Raw genomic sequence first — 18,849 nt, 5'->3', positions numbered from 1 at the left:
TTATTTCAACCCTGTAAGAAAATCCAGTGATTGCAAACAATTTCACTGACATGAATTGATTTTTCCACAAAATTTGACTGTTTAAATGCTGGTGTGACTGGGCCTTTCACAGTTTGTGTTGATGTAGGTATAGTTTTTTTTTTTTCCCAACAATGGCATTCATTTTATTTTTACGTAGAGTGAATCAAGCCGTAAAGCAATCAAGTGACAGCTGACTGTACTCGGCTGGATTATTTTAGCAGTTTTATGTTTTTCATGATAGTCCAATCACAACAAATCACCAGCCTTTAAATTACAAACTGGCCGGCTTCAGGATAAATATGTTTTCAACCAAGTACACACAAAATCCTACAGGGCTCAGCAATGTTAATACTATTATTATTATCATCATCAGGTTAATTTCATATAAAAGCAACTTGTTTGGTTTTAAATACTTTTATAAATACAAAGACAAGCAAACCCGTCCGTCTCTGCCTCGGCGCTCAGTATCATCCACAGTGGATTCAAAGACAGATGCATCTCTGTCAGAGCGCTCGAGGACTCAGAGGACAGTGCAATAAAACTCAAGGACAAGTCAATAAATTTGACTTAGCAGGTATCCTTCAATAAAAGTCACAGCGAATACCCAGCAGCCTTCAAACTGCACTCATACGATATTTTTTGCTCTTTTTAGGTGGACATTTCTGTCTTCCCTTTACAAAGAATGGCTGAATATTCTCTTTTTCAACACACAAAGTGACAAGGAGAAAATCAATTTGCTATACTCACTATGAGATTAATGTTGTCTTCCACCACTTTTGGTTTTATGAAGGGCGGGGGGGGGGGTCTGTTTTCTGCTCGTTCTCAGGACAGAGTGCAGCCGGCTGAGATCAAACCTCTTCCTCATTTCTTTTTCAGTCACCTCGCCTTTCCCTTTACTTCATATTCCCGCTAAATGTCTGACTGCTTTCCTTTCCTCATCCTGTCTTCAGCTCCTTCACCTCTCCTCCCTCCCTCACTCTCTCTCTCTTCCTCTCTCCCTCCTTCTCTCACACTGTCACCTCGTTCTTACTCCCAGTCCGCAGTCCCTGCCCTCCTCCTCCTCCTGGGATGAAGTGCAGCTGTTCGATGGTGTTCTGCCTCTTGCTGGCGAAAGCCATCCGTCGGGCGTTGGGGTGGCCTCCGACCGTCCCCGCTCCGCCTCCGCCGTGGCCCCCGTGGGGGTCCCAGCCGCTGTGCATGCCCATGCCGGGCATGGCGGCGGAGCTGCGGTCGTGGTCGTGGCCTGACGTCGGGTGCGAGTTCATCTTGATCATGTGGTGGCGGTCCATGGACGGCGTGACGCAGATGTTCTGCTGCGACTGGGCCTTCTGGTGGTGGCTGAGCCGGCCCATGGTGGGCACCATCCCACCTCCTCCTCCTCTGTCGCCTCCTCCCACCATCAGCCCCATCGCCATGAGCCGGTCCTCCAGACGGTCAGGTGAGACCAGCAGCCTCTCGTGGGACCTGAAACAAAAAAAACAGGCTTTTTTATCCTCTCTGCTATTATTGAGTTAATTAGTTGCTTATCGTGTCTCAGACATATACAAGTGCCCAGCCCACATGGGATCATTTGTTTCCCAGGTCAAGAAAGAACTGAGGAGCTCAACATTTAACTTATTTGACTCACAAGGAACAAGGTTTTAAATTGGTCTGCACAGAATTTCTGTGTTATAAAAATTCATTAGTGTACCCCTCACCTTGTCAGACTCTATAAATTTTAATGAAACTGTTCTGCTCTTGACATTCATTTAATATTGTATTCTCTGATTCCCTTTGCTCTTATTTTTTCTTCATGGAATTTCCGTCATGTCTCCTCCACCTTTTCATGTCACCTGCTATCATGACGATCTCTTCTGCTCTCCTCTCATCTTTCACCCTCTCTGATCTCATTCCTTTCTCTTTCGTATGTCATCTGCTCGGTTTATCTGATTTTCCTCTCATCGCATCTCATCTCTCATCTTCTTCCTCTCACCTCTGCTGTCCTCTTTCCCTTCTTGTCTCTTGTCTCACCTGCGGAGCGTCTGCGAGGTGGAGCTCCTGCTGGTGCTCATCATGGCTTTGTAGTACTGGTGTTGCTGGTTCTTGGACAGGCGGGACAGCGTGTTGCCCTCCCCGAGTGCCAGCAGCTGGTCCTGGGAGCGGACGCGGCGTGGCGGCCTGTCAAAGGTGGAGCTGGTGTACGGCGCCTGGGCGGGTAGCGGATACGGGTTCGGGGTGGAGGCGGGGATGTGGAGACGGGGCCGCGAGCTGTTGAGGGGCAGCGTGCCCCTAGACCCCAGCGTGTAGTCGCCTCCCCAGGGCAGATGGTGCTGAGACGAGTGGAAGGATGGTGGAGCGTTGTTGGAGCGACGTTTGGAGGTGTAGTAGCTGGAGTACTCGTCGAGCTCTTTCTCTGGTTCAGCAGAAGAAAGACAGAACTAAATGTTACAGGTTTACTCTCCACAACCGATCCATCAATTTGGCTTCGCTGCTACATCCTGTGGTTTTAGTACAAGGATGGATGTTTCACATTGTGAATTTGCTGGCTGGCAGGAGTTAATGTCAAATGTTTTATCTCTAATAAACTCAGTGCTTGCTGCTCATGACCTAATTTTCTTCCACACCTGTCTACCAGCTGTGCAATAAAAAACACTTGGTTTCACATCTATAAAATGTGGTAAAATTGTGAAAAATGCTCACCAGTCCAAAATACCGTCACGAAATGCTTTTTTTTTTCTGACCAACTTTCCAAAACCCCAAAGATGTTCAAGCTATAATGATTGAAAAAAGGAGAAAAGCTGCAAATCCTCAAGTATCAACAAAAACTGTGGAAACAAAAACTGTGCTTGAAAAAAAAAAAGACTTCAATGATTAAACTGTTGTCAAAATCTATTCATTTTCTGTCAACTGAATAATAATTAGAGCACTACATGTAAATATGAGATAAATATATAAATGTAAATATGAGAGACAGGGATCGTTTCCTGTCAACTGGTAAAAAAATAGGAAGAAGAGGGATAGGAAAAAGGGGTGAACCAGAGATATAATGTACATTGCATGAGGCATAACAGAATAAAGGTAAAAGAGAAGTCGGCGGCAGAAGAGAGAAAAGATAAAGTAACAGACTGTAATAGAGGTAAGATACATACTGTAAGTAAGAGAGTTTAAAACAGGGTGATGAGAAGAACGAGATAGGCCCAGATAAATGACATGAAAACAAAGAAATAGAGACACGACGTAAAGAGAGAAGAAAGAGATGAAGAAGTGAGGAGACGCAGACGTGGATGGAACAGTTAGTGAGGTTCATTAAAAGTGAGATACAGTGTTTCTGTGCTTTCTGCTCCATAGCCTGAGACCACTTTAATCTTCAAAGCATTTCCATGGAAGCAGCTCCCCAAGAGCCAATTTATACCTGACCTTTAACCGGCCACCTCTCTACCTCTTCCTTCCCTCTCGCCTCTTCTTTTCCCTCTCTGTCAGGTCTATCCCCTCCTTTCACCTCTCCTTCTGATTCTTCCTTTGTCTCTTCCACTCCTTGGCTTTCCTGTTTTCATCTTTCTCCTCCTATTCTCTCTCCATCTTTTTCAGCCTCTCTCCCTCCTGCTCTCAGGGGTTTCTCTGTCTCTTTTCACCACCGTCCTTCTCTGTCTCCCGCTGTCTGTCTCACGTCCTCATCCTCTCCGTCCTTTTGGTCTTTCTCCCCTCTCCCTCTCTCCGCTTACTCCCGTCCTATAAGGCCAAATTATGTCGAGGTCTCTCTCTGGCTGAAGACCGCAGACAAAGAAGCCTTTGTCAGTGTCCTTTCTGCAGTGCCGTACGGGGAACTACATCAAAAGGCCCAGGTTTCATACAATGGCTGGCGAGAGGCCGCATTCCCTCTCTTTGACTAATAATGACAAAATTTTAGTCTCTATTTGAAGGGGCGTCCCACCAAAACTGACATTGAGGGAGTTCTTCTGAAAAAGCAGGCGTTTGATAATCAGACAAGTGAAAACACTGTGTCACTGATTCACTGCGACAGTGACTCAGCCTGTATCTGTTTTTTCTGTTGAGGCGATCAGTGTCTCGTAGCTCTATTCTGGGAAATAAAATAATCTGCTGCAGAGGACACGACTTTGCGTGTTTCTGTTTGGTTCGGAATTACCAGAAGAGAAAGAAAGACTGGGGCCTCGCGGACTCTGCTACTAAATGCTACGATGTGTCAAGTCGGCGGGGTTGCAAGGCCCCGAGGGGAAGAAACGTGGCACGAGACGGATGTTTTAAGACCTCAACTGTTGCCGTGTTAATGACCCACCCTGAGATCCCGTATAATATTTTTTTGAGCGGTTGTGAACAGAATTCACATTGGCCACGAGATGTCGATACAACGTCAACCTCGATAGATTCATAAATAAACCTACACGTCACGAGTAAAAACTAAAAGAATAAAAAGAAAATCTGTCTTAATATACATAGAGGTGATTTGTATCTAAATTTTGTCAAACTTATTAGTATACGCTTGATATTATTATCATTATCAAAAATTCAGGGTCCTCCTCCGAACTGGTCTGCACTCCAGGTCCTTTGTGGACCTGATTTGTGGATTTGGACGGCATCCGGCCCTCTGACTATTGTTTTTTCTGCCTACTATGTGTACACTGCTCTGCTTGAGGTTTCTCTCTTTATTTTCCTGTTACACTTTGTTTTTGTTTGGTTTTGTTTTTTTCTCATCCACATTGAGGGTCTACGGCCGCATTCAGACTTTAGCTGAGAAAAAAAACCCAGTCCCACCATTCATCTCGATAAGGCCAGTCTGTCAACGCAGCAAGGGACGGCGACGTAAAGAGCTCCTTACAAAACCCCCCGGGGTTGTCCGGCAATAAAAGGATGAACTTGGCTGAACCTTTGCCGGACTGCAACGGCAATCAAACATGTGCAGGTGCACATTTCTGGTGGATTACAACCATTTGTGCTGTTTATCTCGTGATCAGAACAAGGAAAGATTAAGCGACTGCTGCCATCATGACTTTCCAGAGTTGTACAATCCGGTCTCATGGTACCACAAACCTCTGTGCCGTGATCTGGTGTCTGAGCAGCCTTCAGACTCTAATGTTCTAATCAGAGGACCTAATTTAATCACCAGCACTTGAAACAACACGCCTCCACAAACTCGATGGAAGTTCGGACGAATGAATTCAGCCCAGGACGAGAGGCGACAACCACCACGACTGAGCAGACGGAAAATTCTCCGAAATTCTCAAACAGAAAATACACAAACGTTGCTCTTCTAATCACAGGAGAATCCTGGGAAGCGTAGTGCTAAAAACCACGCCAATGAGCCGAAGGTCAAGGACGAGGATGTTAAGTCATATTTTTTTCCAAAATCGCTGTTGCACCAATAGAAAAAAATAAGAATTATTTGAGAGACGGACAAAGGAAGAGAAACAGGTTATAAATGACAGCTAACGAAGAGTGAGGAAGAGAGAAAGGTCGAATGATAGAAAGAGCATCTCTTTCTATCTGGTATTTATCCACTGATTCCAAAACAGAAAACCAAAACATGCAAGTCAGTTTTCATGATCTGAGCCGTGAAAAGCGTCAGACGCCGTTTCATAGATGAGAAGACGACGGGAAGTGAAATGACCTTTGAAGGTCTGATGTGGAAGCGTTTTTCAAATGCTGGACAGCGACACCTATTGAAGTGTTTTTCTCCTTTTGACTGAACTGAAATAATAAAGATCCCCATCTGTTCTCCGCTTTCACCTCGTTATTGCTTCCACTTAGACGTATAGCCATGCCACATTCACGCGCACGCACACTCACAAGCACGCACACACACACACACACACACACACACACGATCACCCATGAAGCAACCATCCATCACTCAGCCTGCAGAGGCGACTCCCCTCCCCCTGCAGTCTTCAGCAATCACAGGGCGTGAGAGGTAAAGACAGACGGAGGGAGAGAGAGAGAGAGAGAGAGAGGTTGCCAGCCACTGCCTCTCCAACGTCTTTTCTTCCCCGTCCAAGGCAGCCAGGCCCCTGCAGACCAGCCAGCCAACGCCCCTCCCCCTATTTCGACATCTCTTTCCCTTCCTTCCTTTCTTTCTCTCTTTCACTTCCTCTCCCTTCATTCTTCTCCTTCTGCTCAGTCGAACACTCTGCATCTCTATCTTCCTAAATGTCTATTTTTTTCTTCCTGCTGTATCCTTATTTGCCCAGTCAGCTCTTTCACTGGCTGCCCCTGATTCTCTTTCTTCACGTTTACTCGGTTTTGTTTTTTAACCATTTCTTTCATCTGTCAGCTTCCCCTACCCTCTTTCTCCGCCTCTCTCTTCTTCCTCTGTTCTTTTCTACTTAGTCTTTTTAAATTGAGGCTTTTCTTTTCCCCCTTTACCCCATCTGTCTGTCACTTTCCGTCTTTTCAATTATTTCCTTCTTTCCCAGCCTTTCCCTTCTTCTTATCATCCGTCTCACACCCTCCTCTCCCTCCCATTCTGTAAATTCTCTCAGTCCCCCCCCCCCCAACCCTTTATTTGAATCCCCCCCTTTCTGTTTCAGTTTGTTTACTTTATTGTTACGGCTCTTCAGCAGAAACAGTTTACACGTTCAGGCTACATTGAGATGATTATTTGGCTTTGCAGCTGAGTCACAAATCTCCTGGCGGCCGTGCCTGCTTCCTGCCATAATGGGCTCTCGTTCACCGGAGAATCGGTTGTGTGAAAGTCTAACTAATCAGGCCACAAAAAGAGAAAATACCCACAAAGAAAGTCGTGGGGTGGGAGTGGGCCAGCTGACTTGAGAATAACTGGCTCAGTCTTTTAGTTGGCAGAGACATGCTCATGTGCTCGGGTGACCAAAATCAAAGCCAGGGCCAAAATCTGGCAAAGTAGGTTTTTATGTTTTAAGCAAAAATGTTAGTGTTAATCCAACCACTTGAGAAATGTTGTGACGCCTGATAAAAGGATGCTGCCCCTGGTTTGGGCCAGTGTCATACTCATAGTCATAGTCGTGGGGAGTTATATTACGTCGTTTGTGTAGAGTCCTCTGTTTCTTCGGAGGAGCTTTTAAAGAAATAACCCTGATGATTTCATATTGATGTCATCTGGGTTATATTTGCTTGGGCTCGTAAAAGAAGGCCAAGAATTGCAAACAGGGGGCGTGGAGTTTAGAGGGCGTGCGTGTTTACCACGCAGGGAGGGTATAATGAAAGATGCTGTCACGTCATGGGAAGTTTAGGGTCCAATGTTTTTGGAGCTAGGGATTAAAAGTCAGGATGTCGGCCCCTGGTTGAATTCCAAAGCTCTGCCGTTGTTTCGCAGGTTCAGTATGTTTCAAGCACTAAAGAAAGTTTTTCCGCAACGCAGCATAACTAAATACACGACTTTACATCACCTGCTCATTGCTCCGAATCTCCACCAGAAGTAGCACACTTACTGTTTGTTTGTTTTTTTGCCACAGTGTGGATTGTCTGGACCAACAGCTGAGAAGTTTATCATACTGCGAGAGTGGTAAGAGAAGCTTGAAGGTTTTGTAATAGATATTTTATTTTTAAGGTCGCCCCGGGTCCACGCTGACTACAGCTTGCGTCGTCCACAAAGGAGCAAACTACAAACCTTTAAGAGCCACCTTTCAAAGCATTTTCACTGGGGAATTCCTTTCAACACTGGATGTGTCAAGATGAGTCTGAGGCGTAATGATCAAAATTAACTATGTGTACACAGTCATTCGTGCCTTTGAGACAGTTTTACAAATGTAATCAGCAAATGTACATTAGCCATTGTGCTGCAGCACATGAACTCCACACTTCCAGCACGGCTGCTAGCTAGTGTGTTGCATTACCTGAAAGGCCTCACTGGCCCTGAATAATCAATTAGTCCCACTTGCCCTCTGCCTCCGTCTCTCCCTCAGGTTTTCCTCTTTGCCTCCCTTGTTCTCCCTTTTCCCTCTCACGCATTTCAAGCCTCTTTCTACATCCCTTCATCTCCCCCCAGCTCACCCAGCCGCTTCAGGGAGCTGTAGCGGTTGATCTCGGGTTTCATGGCGGCCTCGTAGGACGGCGGCAGCTGGGCCAGGTTGTGGAAGGAATGGGAGAAGGACGGGTGGCTGCTGTTGTGTCTCATGCTGCCTCCGATAATGCTGCCACCGCCGACGCCACCAGGACCTTTACCGCTACCTGAAAGCAGGGTGGGACCAGAGGAGAGCTGGGGGGTGTTGTTCATACGGGATCCACGCTCTGGAGAGAGACAGTGAGAGATGGACGGAGGGAGCGACAGGAAAAGGGGTAAAGAGAAGGGGGGGAAGGGAAATGGAAGATTGGAGGTGAAGAAGAGTAAGAAAAAGAAAAACAATGAGGGAAAAGCAGAGGAAAAATATGGTTGAAGAAATGGAAATAAGGAAAATAAGGAAAGGAGTGTGTGAACAACAGGGGGGTGAAAGAAGACAAAGATGGAGGATAAAGGAGGGAGAGGATGGGGAACAGTAGTGGTGAAGAATGGAGGACAAAGGGAGATATAATGGGGAGTACAGAAAGAGAAATGGAGAATATAGACACCGAAAAATTACATCGAACGGAAGAGAAAAGGGAAAAAGGGAAATTGAATATAGACATAGAGACGGAAAGGGATGAAAAGGAAGAAGAAGCGGAGAAGCAAGAGAAAAAAGTAGAAGAAAAAGGGGAGATAGAACAAGAGAAGAAGACACAAGCTGGTTAATGATCAGCAAACACAGGAAGTGTCTCTGAGCTCCATGGCGACCGTCTATAAATACAACTCTGTACAGTTCATCTGAGGCTCTAACACAAACATATCAGCCACATGTAAATACATAGAAATACACTGATAGCATCAGGGGGGATCTATATACAGACACATTCACATTTATGCAAAGTGCAAAAGCAGCACATCGATCAATACACATAAAAATGATTTGTCTTACGTAAGATTAGCAGTATGGGGGAGGGGCAGGGGTGTCTGTTTTGCAACATGTATACTCATATCAGTTACATCATACAGTATACAAGTACGTTCATATTTTCTCAGCAGCCGACAGACAGCACTTTAAATGACCCAACATGTGCCGTAGGTGCACCCGGCGGTGACCTGACATGTGTAGGTTCGGTACATTCAAACAGGGACAATGCGCTCACATCCAAAAGGTACACGTGATATCGACAAGCGCATGCCGCCCGCTGCTGGATCCTCGCTGCCTTCCGAGGAGTAATTTGAGATGATGAATTTCTAAAAAGAGAGACTAGGGGGGAAACTTTATGAACTGCTGGCTGTCAGCAGAGGACGTAAAAAAGGTTTAAAAAAAAATGGGAGAATGTAAAAATATAAAGCGGCAATAAAAGATTACGTAACGGTGTGAAATTGGCCATTTGCTGTTGTTTCCTGTGTTTGAGACAGACAAAATCGATGTCGAGTCCATTCAGGGTGGTAATGGTTATGGGCTGCGATCTTGTTAAGATTACCGCTGGACATATACTGGTCATTGTCCATTGACAGTAATGGGCAATAATGGCCAATAATGTCTCCGTTAAGCGTCACCCAGGGAACACACACCACATCGAGTTCTGCACCGTGCATCTTACACAAACGGTGGAGGAAAAAGAAAGAAAAAAAAAAAAAAAGCAATGCCAGCTGTGTGATCATATCGTTTTTAAAGCGTGAAGGCCGTAGAAAACACAACTAAAAAGCGCCAAATATTGAGTTGAATGTGCTGCTTTTTGTGCCACGATACAGAATTTAGCCTGGTCATGTCCAAGAGTGCAAGCTAATCTGGTTTTTTTTTTTTTTGGGAACACCTACGTTGGCTGACAGAGAGGTTTGATAACGGTGTCATGGAAAAAAAAAAATGAAATTTCAACGTGTGCTCAGTAGCTGACTCAGAGAGTTGAAGCGTTCTGTTCCTGAATCCTCCTTGGAGGCTGTTGTCGTCGTTATCCAACACGGGAAGGACAAAACTAAAGCAAACCGAGGGCAAATATCCGAACTTTACCTTCACAACCACAAATGAAGAACGAACTGGCATGAATGAACTAAACTCTTCGAGGTTCATGGCATCGATTGAGCACATTCCCTCAACCCGCTGCCCCGTTTTAAAAGCACTACAAAAGAGGTAATGCATTTACAGAAACAAAGCCGTTCTAAAATATTTAACACTTACATATGTATTTTATATTTATATTTTATTTGTATACACTTAATTATTAGTTTGTGTAACTGTTTCTCAGTTAATTTATGGAAGGATTAAGGATTTTGACTTGCTAGTTAAGCTTAGCGACTGAACGACTGACAACCTTTGCTTAAAACACACATGAAAGCAGTATTTATGCTAAACTTGTACTTTAGTCCTTACTCTGACTCGTTTTTATTCTTTGCAGTTGACTTCTTGTGCAATTCATCCCCCGAGGCACACGTGTAGGTGTAATGGCTTGGAATAATTGGCACCGAAACAACTTAAAAAGTTAAGCGAAAATCACGCTTGTCATTTTCATCCTCACCACATTTCCACAGAAACCTTATCCAGAATTCTGTGGCAGCCATGTTAGATGCCCCAAATTAGCCTTCACGGACAATTATTTCACTTACAACAGGAGTTCTACTTATTTCCTGACTACAATTAATTTTCTGGGGGGGGGGGGGAGATAAATCACTTTCGCTTGCATTGTTTTTTTTGTTTTTTTTGACTTGTTTGTTTTTTGTCTTGGCGCAAAGCCTGGGAAAACAGACTGGGGAAGTGCAGTGGCCTTGCTTAAGCTAAGACCTCCACTGATGTGTAGTGTCAGCTGTAAGCACACTTGCACATCACTGCTACACAGAGGGAAGAAGAAGAAGAAGAAGCACATTAGGAAGCAGGCTTGTGGTAGTGGTGGGTGGTGGTGGTGGGGAAGACAGGCTTGCATTAAGCAGAGGGCAGGCCAGACAACTTTTAGCTCACACTCTTATCAACGATGTGTCACCTCCAACACAACCGTGTCACAAGAAAAAATATGCATCATTATGAACACACGGATGCGTTTTAAACCACAAATATGTGTATTGCCACAAGGTGGTGCTGACAATGGCACAGCTGTTTTAAGAGCGCAGCGCGACAAGCCGTCAAACCGACAACAAGACAGACAGACAGCGCGGTAGGAAGGCCGTTCATCCGGCCGGCGGCTCGCCACCGCCGCCGCCGCCGCCGCCCGTGCTAGGCTGTGCTGCTAACCACGAGGCTTACCGATGGTAGCAGAGCGTTTGGGGCTGGAGGCAGACCCCTGCTGGTTAAAATGGTGGTGCAAGTTCCCGGCTGCAAAGAGAAGCAGAGCTGACAAACTGACGGACAACCACTCGAGAGACACAAGGGGCGTGTGTGTCGAGTAAGCATTTGTGTCAATAGAGAGACCGTGGGTGAAACAGGACAGGGAGAGAAAAAAGACAGTTAAGAGAAGAAGACAGTCCCTCCAGGAATTAGCTTTTTTTTTTGTCTTCACTTAGTATTATTCAGTCAAACTGTTAATCAGCACATTACGTAGCAGAACCGAAAGCTCCAGAGAGGAAGGAGTGTAAGTACAACGTGGGCAGTTGGTGGACAGGTGGATTTTATTCTGCATCCAGGAGTTTAAGTTCAGTTTACTGCACTTTCGCCCAGAGAAAAAAAAATCTGAAAATTAACCAGTGATGAAAATAAACACTGGTTGCAGCCCTAGTTGTTTGCAAGCTATAAACCAGATCCGGTTTTACAATCGCATGTCATTTGCAAAGGATCAGACTGTGTTGTTTTTTTAACGCGCTGATATTAAACTGCCCTGTTCAGAAAATAAAAAGCACGGACACTTACATATTCAGTAATGTCCGTGCCCCTACTCCTAGGAGAGGAGGAGTATCTACAATTAAAAAAATCCAATATTTTGAGCATATTTTCATTTTGTACTAAAGCGCCGCATTTTTCCTTGACTGGATTTTTTGTGGAATTTCCTACAACATCATCTGCACAAAACAATTCCAATCCTGGAGCGACTGAGGGAAGAGGGCTCTCTTCTGTGTGAGGCGAGCGGCCGTGGCAGCAGCGACAGAGAGACAGAACAGGGGTGAGGAGGGAAGAGTGTGTGCTGTCTCCGTGTGTTTACGCCGGACTTGTGTGAACTGTTAAAGCACAACGAAACAAATACGTTCACCGCCGCTCTGATCCACCACTTTTTTTCCCCCCCGAAACCAGAGGAGCGTGATCGTTCTTGTCTCATCGGGAACAGCGCGGAGGAATGTGGAACAATGCATGAGAATGAGAAAACAGAAATGCAATAAAAACGGGTTTAGTTTGTCTCTATTTTGGAGCCGTGGTCAAAGCCCCGATTACCTCAAAAACAGGAGAGCATCACCGCTTGATTTTGCGGAGTTGCCAGAGAAGTAATAAAAAAAATATAAAACAAATAATGTTAAAAAGAATCAATCTGTGTCAGCAAATATTAAATAAATAAATTAAAATAGCCCTCACATTAGAAAATTTAAAGATGACTTCCACTGCATTTCAGCCTTTAAATACTAAACCAACTGCTAGTTTGACTTGTTAAAGAGTTTTTTTATCTGGCCGAGACATAACTTGAGGAAACACTAGAAACCCGTCAACCCTCGGCGGGGGGGGGTCATGGGACAGCACCGCGTCGAGCGTTTATTTAACACTGTTTACGTTAAAGCTGTAATTGGCTCAGCATCTGCTCAAGAACTGACAACTCAAAAAGAGACGAGCGCTCCCCCCCCCCCTGCCCCGGGAATTACAGGAGAGGATTAACGAAGAAAGAAGATAGTCGTCGTCGATATTGTTCCAGATGCTGGAGAGAATTTTTCTGGCACAAAAAGAATATTAATGTCGAGACAAAGATTCAACAAGTGAACGAACTGACCTTCATTATTCATGCACATGCAGTGAATCCTAACTCGATTTTTGCAGGCACAATACATGTAGACGTGTTCCCGTCTACTGTAGACACAGAATGAGTAGAGGTGAATCCACACTACGAGCAATTGAAAGGCCTGTTAGATAAATATTTTTACTAATGACTAACCACTGACATCAACCATCTCAATTCCCAACTAGTGTGTTCCACCCGAAGTGCGACGCATGTCACTGGGGAGACAACAAGATGCCCTGAATCAAACGTTCATTTCGCCTGAGTGTGACAGCCTCGTTTTATGCTCCCCCCCCCCGACAAGTGTGTGTAATTCATACGATTTTCTTTTTTTTTTTTTTCCTCTTCTTCCGAAATCCAGCGGTTTTAACACGAAGCTCTCGTCACTTACTGCGGTTGTCTTTGCTCTGCAGGATGGGGGTGTAGAGGTTTTTGGATGTGCGTCCGTCTGAGGTGGTGGTGGTGGTCAACACTGTGGTGTTGTTCCTCTCTCCCTGCTGCACAGGGCTCGACTGGTGACGCAAGATATCCACCAGTGATCTGACACGGCAGAGGATGGACGGAGGGACGGGAGTAGGAGGAAGAGGAGAGGAGACAGAGAGCGATGAGAATGTGGAGGACACACTGGAACATTCAGCCGCCCCTGACTTCATAGTTTTGATGTTGTCTTTTGTCTTCGTCAATTAATCGTGAATTTTTCGTTAATCAAAAAATCAGAGGCAAACTAATCTTCTAACGCCTTTTTACATGATCTTGTCTTAAAATTCCTTTTTCCTCGCCTAGAACATTTCATTAATTCACCACAGCACTTAGGTTTCTGCATCCTCACTTTTCACATGGTAAAAGGGGTGAGCGCCACCGTACCTCAGTATACGTTATATTACGTACAGGGACGTGTTTGGACATATTCAGTACACGTTATCACATCATTTCTGTCTGGGAAAGTACTGCGTTTTGATTTTCAATGTTTTCTGCTCAGAGTTTATCAAAATGAAATACAACTGCGCAGACTTTGCTTTTTAGTTAAGAGCAGAGCGGAGTAAACTGCAGTTTCGTTCTCCGGCCTGCGGCTGATTCTCACCTGGGCATGTTGATGTCTCTGTTTCGGGGTCGACGCGCCACCTTGCTGAAGGCAATCCTGACGCCCACCGCCACCACCAGCGTGAAGGATATCACCCCGCCGATCACGTAGGCCGTACTGTTTTTTGGAAGGTAATTACATCAGCTCCGTCAGTGAAGGAAAACAGGCAGCACACAAAACATTTTTCGGTTTTTACTTATTTATGCTTTTAGGATTTGATTTTCTCTTACATCTCTTTGTGTGTCCTGTTGTTCGTTTCTGTGTGATTCATGTATCATTTGGCTGCTGTGATGTTGCATTTCCCCATTGTGACCAATAAAGACCTTCATCCATTTATCCACCCGCCTGTCTCTGATTTTCAGTTTCGAAGCTTCTAACAACCGCTAGAAGTGACAAACGAGTCCAGGCCCTCACCTGCTGTTCTGCTGCTGAAGCGTCTCGAAGTCCGGGTCGGGCTTGTTTCCCGCGGGCACAGTGACGGGGACCTGCGGGTCTGCCCAGACGGGGGACTTGTAGTTGGTGCAGGAGTCCTGGTCCAGCCGGTTCCTCTGGTGCTCGCAGCAGAACCGGTAGTGGCAGGTACCGCAGCAGTAGATGTAGCTGCCCTTGGAGCAGTTGAACGTGCTGTCAAAGTGCCCCATGACGTCAAAGTAACCCCTGTGGAACAAGGTTTAACAAAGACATTTTTCACCCACGTCACGGGATTTGATGTCTCTGCCGCTTGTCTTCGATGCCCTTGAAACCTGGCCTGGGTGCCAAAGGAACAACGGTTAGTCTCTGAGGATCCTTCGGCCTCGTTGATCCGATTTCTACTAACCAGTGGTGGGAGAAGTACACGGATAGTGTAAGTAAGCAAATGAGCAATACCACAGTGTAGAAATACACGTGGCAATCAAATTTTTACTTAAGTAAAAGTACTTATATAATGTAATCTGAACCCGCAACGTAACTAATAGCTAAAGTTATCAAATAGATGTAGTGGAGTACAAGTAATAGATTGGCAGAACATGAGTAAAGTACAGGTATCTCAAACTGTACCTCGAAAGTACAGTACCTGAGTAAAGGTACTTAAGTTACCTTCCATCACGGTTACTGACGGGCTGGTCCTTTGCAGACGCAGTTTTCCAATCAGCTAATGCACATTTGTCACGGCTATGGCTTTTGTTGCTGTTTTGCTGCCTTTGCTTTGGGTCTGAAGCATTTTGTGTCCTGCCCACGTACTCTTGGCACCGTGCTTCGTTGCTGGAGGAGCTCTCCGTGCACCTCCGGCTGCAAGACGTGAACTCAGAGGAGATAAATGCTTTGGGTCTCACTGGTGCGTTTTTCTCTTGCCGTCTATAAAGGTGCAGGGTTAGGACTCACCGACCAAACAACGGGCAGCGGAATGGAGAAAAAAAAGGCTCCTGGTTATTGTTTCTGAGCAGCTGGGGGCTGTGTAATCTGACGGAAACAGAAACGACCACCGCATTAAAAGAAACATGGGCTTTAGAAGGGCACCCGCGAGGAATTTTGAGCTCCTGTGCAAGTTACAGATCTGTTCGTCTGACCGCTCGTCCGACGGCCCGAACGAGCCCCTGCTGCCGGTAAGTTGCGGTGTGGGGCCGCTCGCCAGCACGCAAACGGATTTAGAGCTGATTACACGTTGCCTGGCAACGGCAGGACGCCTCTCGGCGCAATATATAAGCCTCGGTGAGATCAAGATCAGAGCTGCAGGAGGAGAAGGATCATCGTGCGCCTCGCTTTCATGGCATCCACTGTGATCCGGACATTACACGGATGGAACTAAATCAGTGCTATAAAGGAGATGTGCCCCCCCACCTAGAAGTTGACTTTAAAGGTTAACTTAGCCGACTTTATACGCTGACTTTGTCTGAACCGAGAAGACTGCTTTTGAACGGCCTTTCCCTGGGATTTCATGTCCCCCTTGCGCCCAAAATGTGTTGTGACTTCTGCAGCGGGAGGACACTGATCCGCTACAGTTTCCATCAAACAAGTTGATACTAGAGCCCCTCTAAGTACTTTTTTTTTTTTTTAAACCTTGTAACTACAGCGTTCTTGCTTAGCTTTCGGTATTTTTGTATTGTGAATTAATTAAATCCGATCCCATCGGCTTTTTATGCACCCAGTGAAATGGAAAATACATTTTCCAAATTCTAATCTTGTGTCCCTGGGTTTATTGCTCATTTACATGTATCTTTTTACATGTATCTTCTCTCATCCAAAAAAAAAAATCCCTTTTGAGTATTTTTATATCGAAATCTCTCTCTTTACTCTTCCTGTAAAAATATTTCGATGACTCATCTCGAACTTGGGGGCCAATGTGGTGGGAGGTGACTACCTAACTCTGTTTATCGTATTAAACCACACTTGACCATTAGCTAGCGGTGCATTTCCATTGTCCGGGGTGTGTATTTGGATTTCAGCTTACAAATGTTTGTTTGTTTTTTGTTTTTTTAAACGCAGAATGCGGCTGAGCTCTAGTTTACTCATTTCAGACTTATCCTCCTTATTCTGGTCTAACAATAGGTGGGTTTCCATACAAATAGGGCTTATATTTTACCTGAATTTCGAGAAAATCGGCAAAGGAAAATACGGATCAATGGACATTTCCATCCACTGCCGTTATGCAAATATTAGGAGGTGGTTCGTACAGTCAGGCGCCCTTGAACCAATGCAGAAGAAGAGGACGCAGTTAATTGCAAGTGCAAGTCAAACCTCAAATGGTGAAAAGCAATGTAGAAAATATGATGGAAATATGGCATTAAATTTGATATTAACTTAAGGAACGTGATCGCCTCCTAATCACTCCGCACAGATCTGATGTTTTTGTCTGCCGCTACTTTCCATCTCTTCATTGGACGTTTAAGTCACACGCGTCATGTAGGTCACGATTTATTCATTAAGTCTGTCTCCACTGCGCCTTGTCACATTTCGCTTTTATTGACAAACCAACTTTTCCACCTCGGCCCAGTGTAAAAACTTTCTTGCGATACTTCAGGAATTTTTCAAATTTTCAGTGCTTTCACTCCTGTTTTTTTAAATGCGCAAGTTGAAAACAGTAGAAACGGGTGGACAGAAACCCGCTTAATGTGCATGAGGGAGATGTGTGTAGGGGACAGTCCTACGGCTACATGTCTCTCCACAGGTCTGTGTAGTACAGCACATTGCATCAGCTAAGCCACGCCCGCTTTTTTAAACAATCCAATCAGATTTCAGGGATTTTTTTTTTTTCAAACTCCTCCAGTGACTAAAACCTGACAACATATTCCAAATATGTCACATTAAAGAGGGTGAATATGCTGTAGCTGCCGTTTCAATCTGACTTTAACACGAAATAAACAGTGAAGAAGTCACTTTTTTTGAAGAATAATCACAAAACAGCACACAACAGGTGACAGACTTGGTGTGGTTGTACCTGCACACGTCCACATCCACCAGCTGTCTGGGAGGCGGAGCCACCTGGGCCGCTCCGAGCGGAGGCTTCAAGGCGTCTGCCGTCATGTTCCTTGGCAGCATGGTCTGAGGGAGGGGCTTTGGAGGGAGTTCGGCCATAACTGGTGGGTTATCCCCGTCCTCCAGCTCCGCGGCTTTTGGCGCCACTTTGGGTCCGGCGGGCAGCGGTGGCAGCGGTGGCTTGTAGCCAGTCAGGAGGAACAAGGTGGCGCTCCTTTTACCGGCTGCTGCCGAGCCACCGCTGCGGGTCAGAGTCCTGACGTCGCCGTCGACAGCGCGTCGCTCTGTGGTGATGGTTACCGTGGACACAGGGAGGCAGGAGAAGAGCAGGACAACGAGGGACAAGCAAAACATCCCTCTCGAAATTGCGGGTCTCATTGTTTTTAGCACAAATGTCTTGAGCCGATGTTAGAAAACTTCACATAAAACAGTTCCTACTTCGCTGGGAATTACCAGCCTCCTCTTCCAAGATGGCAGCTTCTCGACTTATAAAAACCCTCTGTACGAAAAGTTTGAACTCCAGTCTGATGAACCAACACCTCCTTGTGTTCTACGCACCGCGCAGGTGCAACGGGTTTCTCTTGGAGTTCAGCGGATTCCCCTTGTTCAAGCCGTGTGTCATGAACGCGTTTGGCATTTCACTCTCTCATCTTCATGTAAACATTTCTCTCTGTATACAAATCTTTCCCTTAAGCAGCTTTTGTAAACATTGAGGTCTTTCGGAGCTTTTAGGACCTATACGAACTGCCTCCAAAATGGCTATAGATCTAAAATAATCAGTTTAAATTGAAACTTCCACCAATTGTGAATACAGAGCACTACGCGTTTGTTTTGTGGCAGCGGGTATCAAATATTCGATTTTGGTCTGTTGGGTGACGAAGCAGTGTTTTACAGTCCACTGGCCAAAATTCAAAATTTCTTCAAAACAGGCAGTAAATTTTTTTTACATTTCCGTAAACACAACGAGTGCGAGAAAACTGTAAACTCTTAATATAATGACCCCTCCAAAAACAAAGAGTCCTATATCTCCTACTAAAGAGCTTTGTGGGAGTTGTTCATGGCACGAAAGTTACGATTCACGTAAGGAACCGCGATGGGGAAATGTAGTCTGTAAACATTTAGCGCTGTATGTAAACTTTATTTTTCACCTTTGATGAGCTTTGAGAATGAGAATGGGAATTTTTTGTTGGGAGTTTGGCACTTCTGTTGTCCTGCGTGGATAAACTGATGTGTAAATCATACATGGAAAAATAATGTTTTGGTTTTTTTTTAAATCAAATCAAATGTTCAAGCTCCGTGTGTCTTGTGTGTGTAAAAAACACTGCTGGCAGCTTTAGAGATCCCGGCTTTGTTTGGCGAACAAGCTCGGATCTATATTTTTGCACAAGCTGTGACATAAATTTGTATTTCTTCTACATCACACTCACCATTTGCCCAAAAAACAA

The 18,849-nt window shown here is 45.2% G+C and overlaps 1 protein-coding gene across 1 annotated transcript; it reads right to left on the bottom strand.

The window, feature by feature from the left end:
• Positions 1–1,028: 1,028 nt before the first annotated feature.
• shisa7b (shisa family member 7) lies at positions 1,029–17,782 on the bottom strand. Its single transcript, XM_040121977.1, has 8 exons — positions 17,367–17,782; positions 14,366–14,608; positions 13,952–14,068; positions 13,262–13,410; positions 11,205–11,273; positions 7,981–8,217; positions 2,032–2,413; positions 1,029–1,485 (listed from the first exon to the last, which is right to left on the bottom strand). Exons 1-8 carry the CDS (start codon positions 17,780–17,782, stop codon positions 1,029–1,031), a joined length of 2,070 nt encoding a protein of 689 aa, XP_039977911.1.
• Between the last annotated feature and the right edge of the window lie 1,067 nt (positions 17,783–18,849).

The sequence above is a fragment of the Xiphias gladius genome, chromosome 24, assembly GCF_016859285.1.
Source record: "Xiphias gladius isolate SHS-SW01 ecotype Sanya breed wild chromosome 24, ASM1685928v1, whole genome shotgun sequence".
Lineage (NCBI taxonomy): Eukaryota > Metazoa > Chordata > Actinopteri > Istiophoriformes > Xiphiidae > Xiphias > Xiphias gladius.
The sequence above is the reverse complement of the archived record's forward strand: the minus strand, read 5'-3'. Positions and strand labels throughout refer to the sequence as shown.

Excerpts from the sequence above, each read along its gene's own strand:
- shisa7b (XM_040121977.1), bottom strand. The coding sequence starts at position 17,782 with ATGAGACCCGCAATTTCGAGAGGGATGTTTTGCTTGTCCCTCGTTGTC. Across the intron at positions 13,411-13,951 it reads AGAGACATCAACATGCCCAG|ATCACTGGTGGATATCTTGC; the intron begins GTGAGAATCAGC and ends CTGCCGTGTCAG. Across the intron at positions 8,218-11,204 it reads CAAACGCTCTGCTACCATCG|AGCGTGGATCCCGTATGAAC; the intron begins GTAAGCCTCGTG and ends GTCTCTCTCCAG.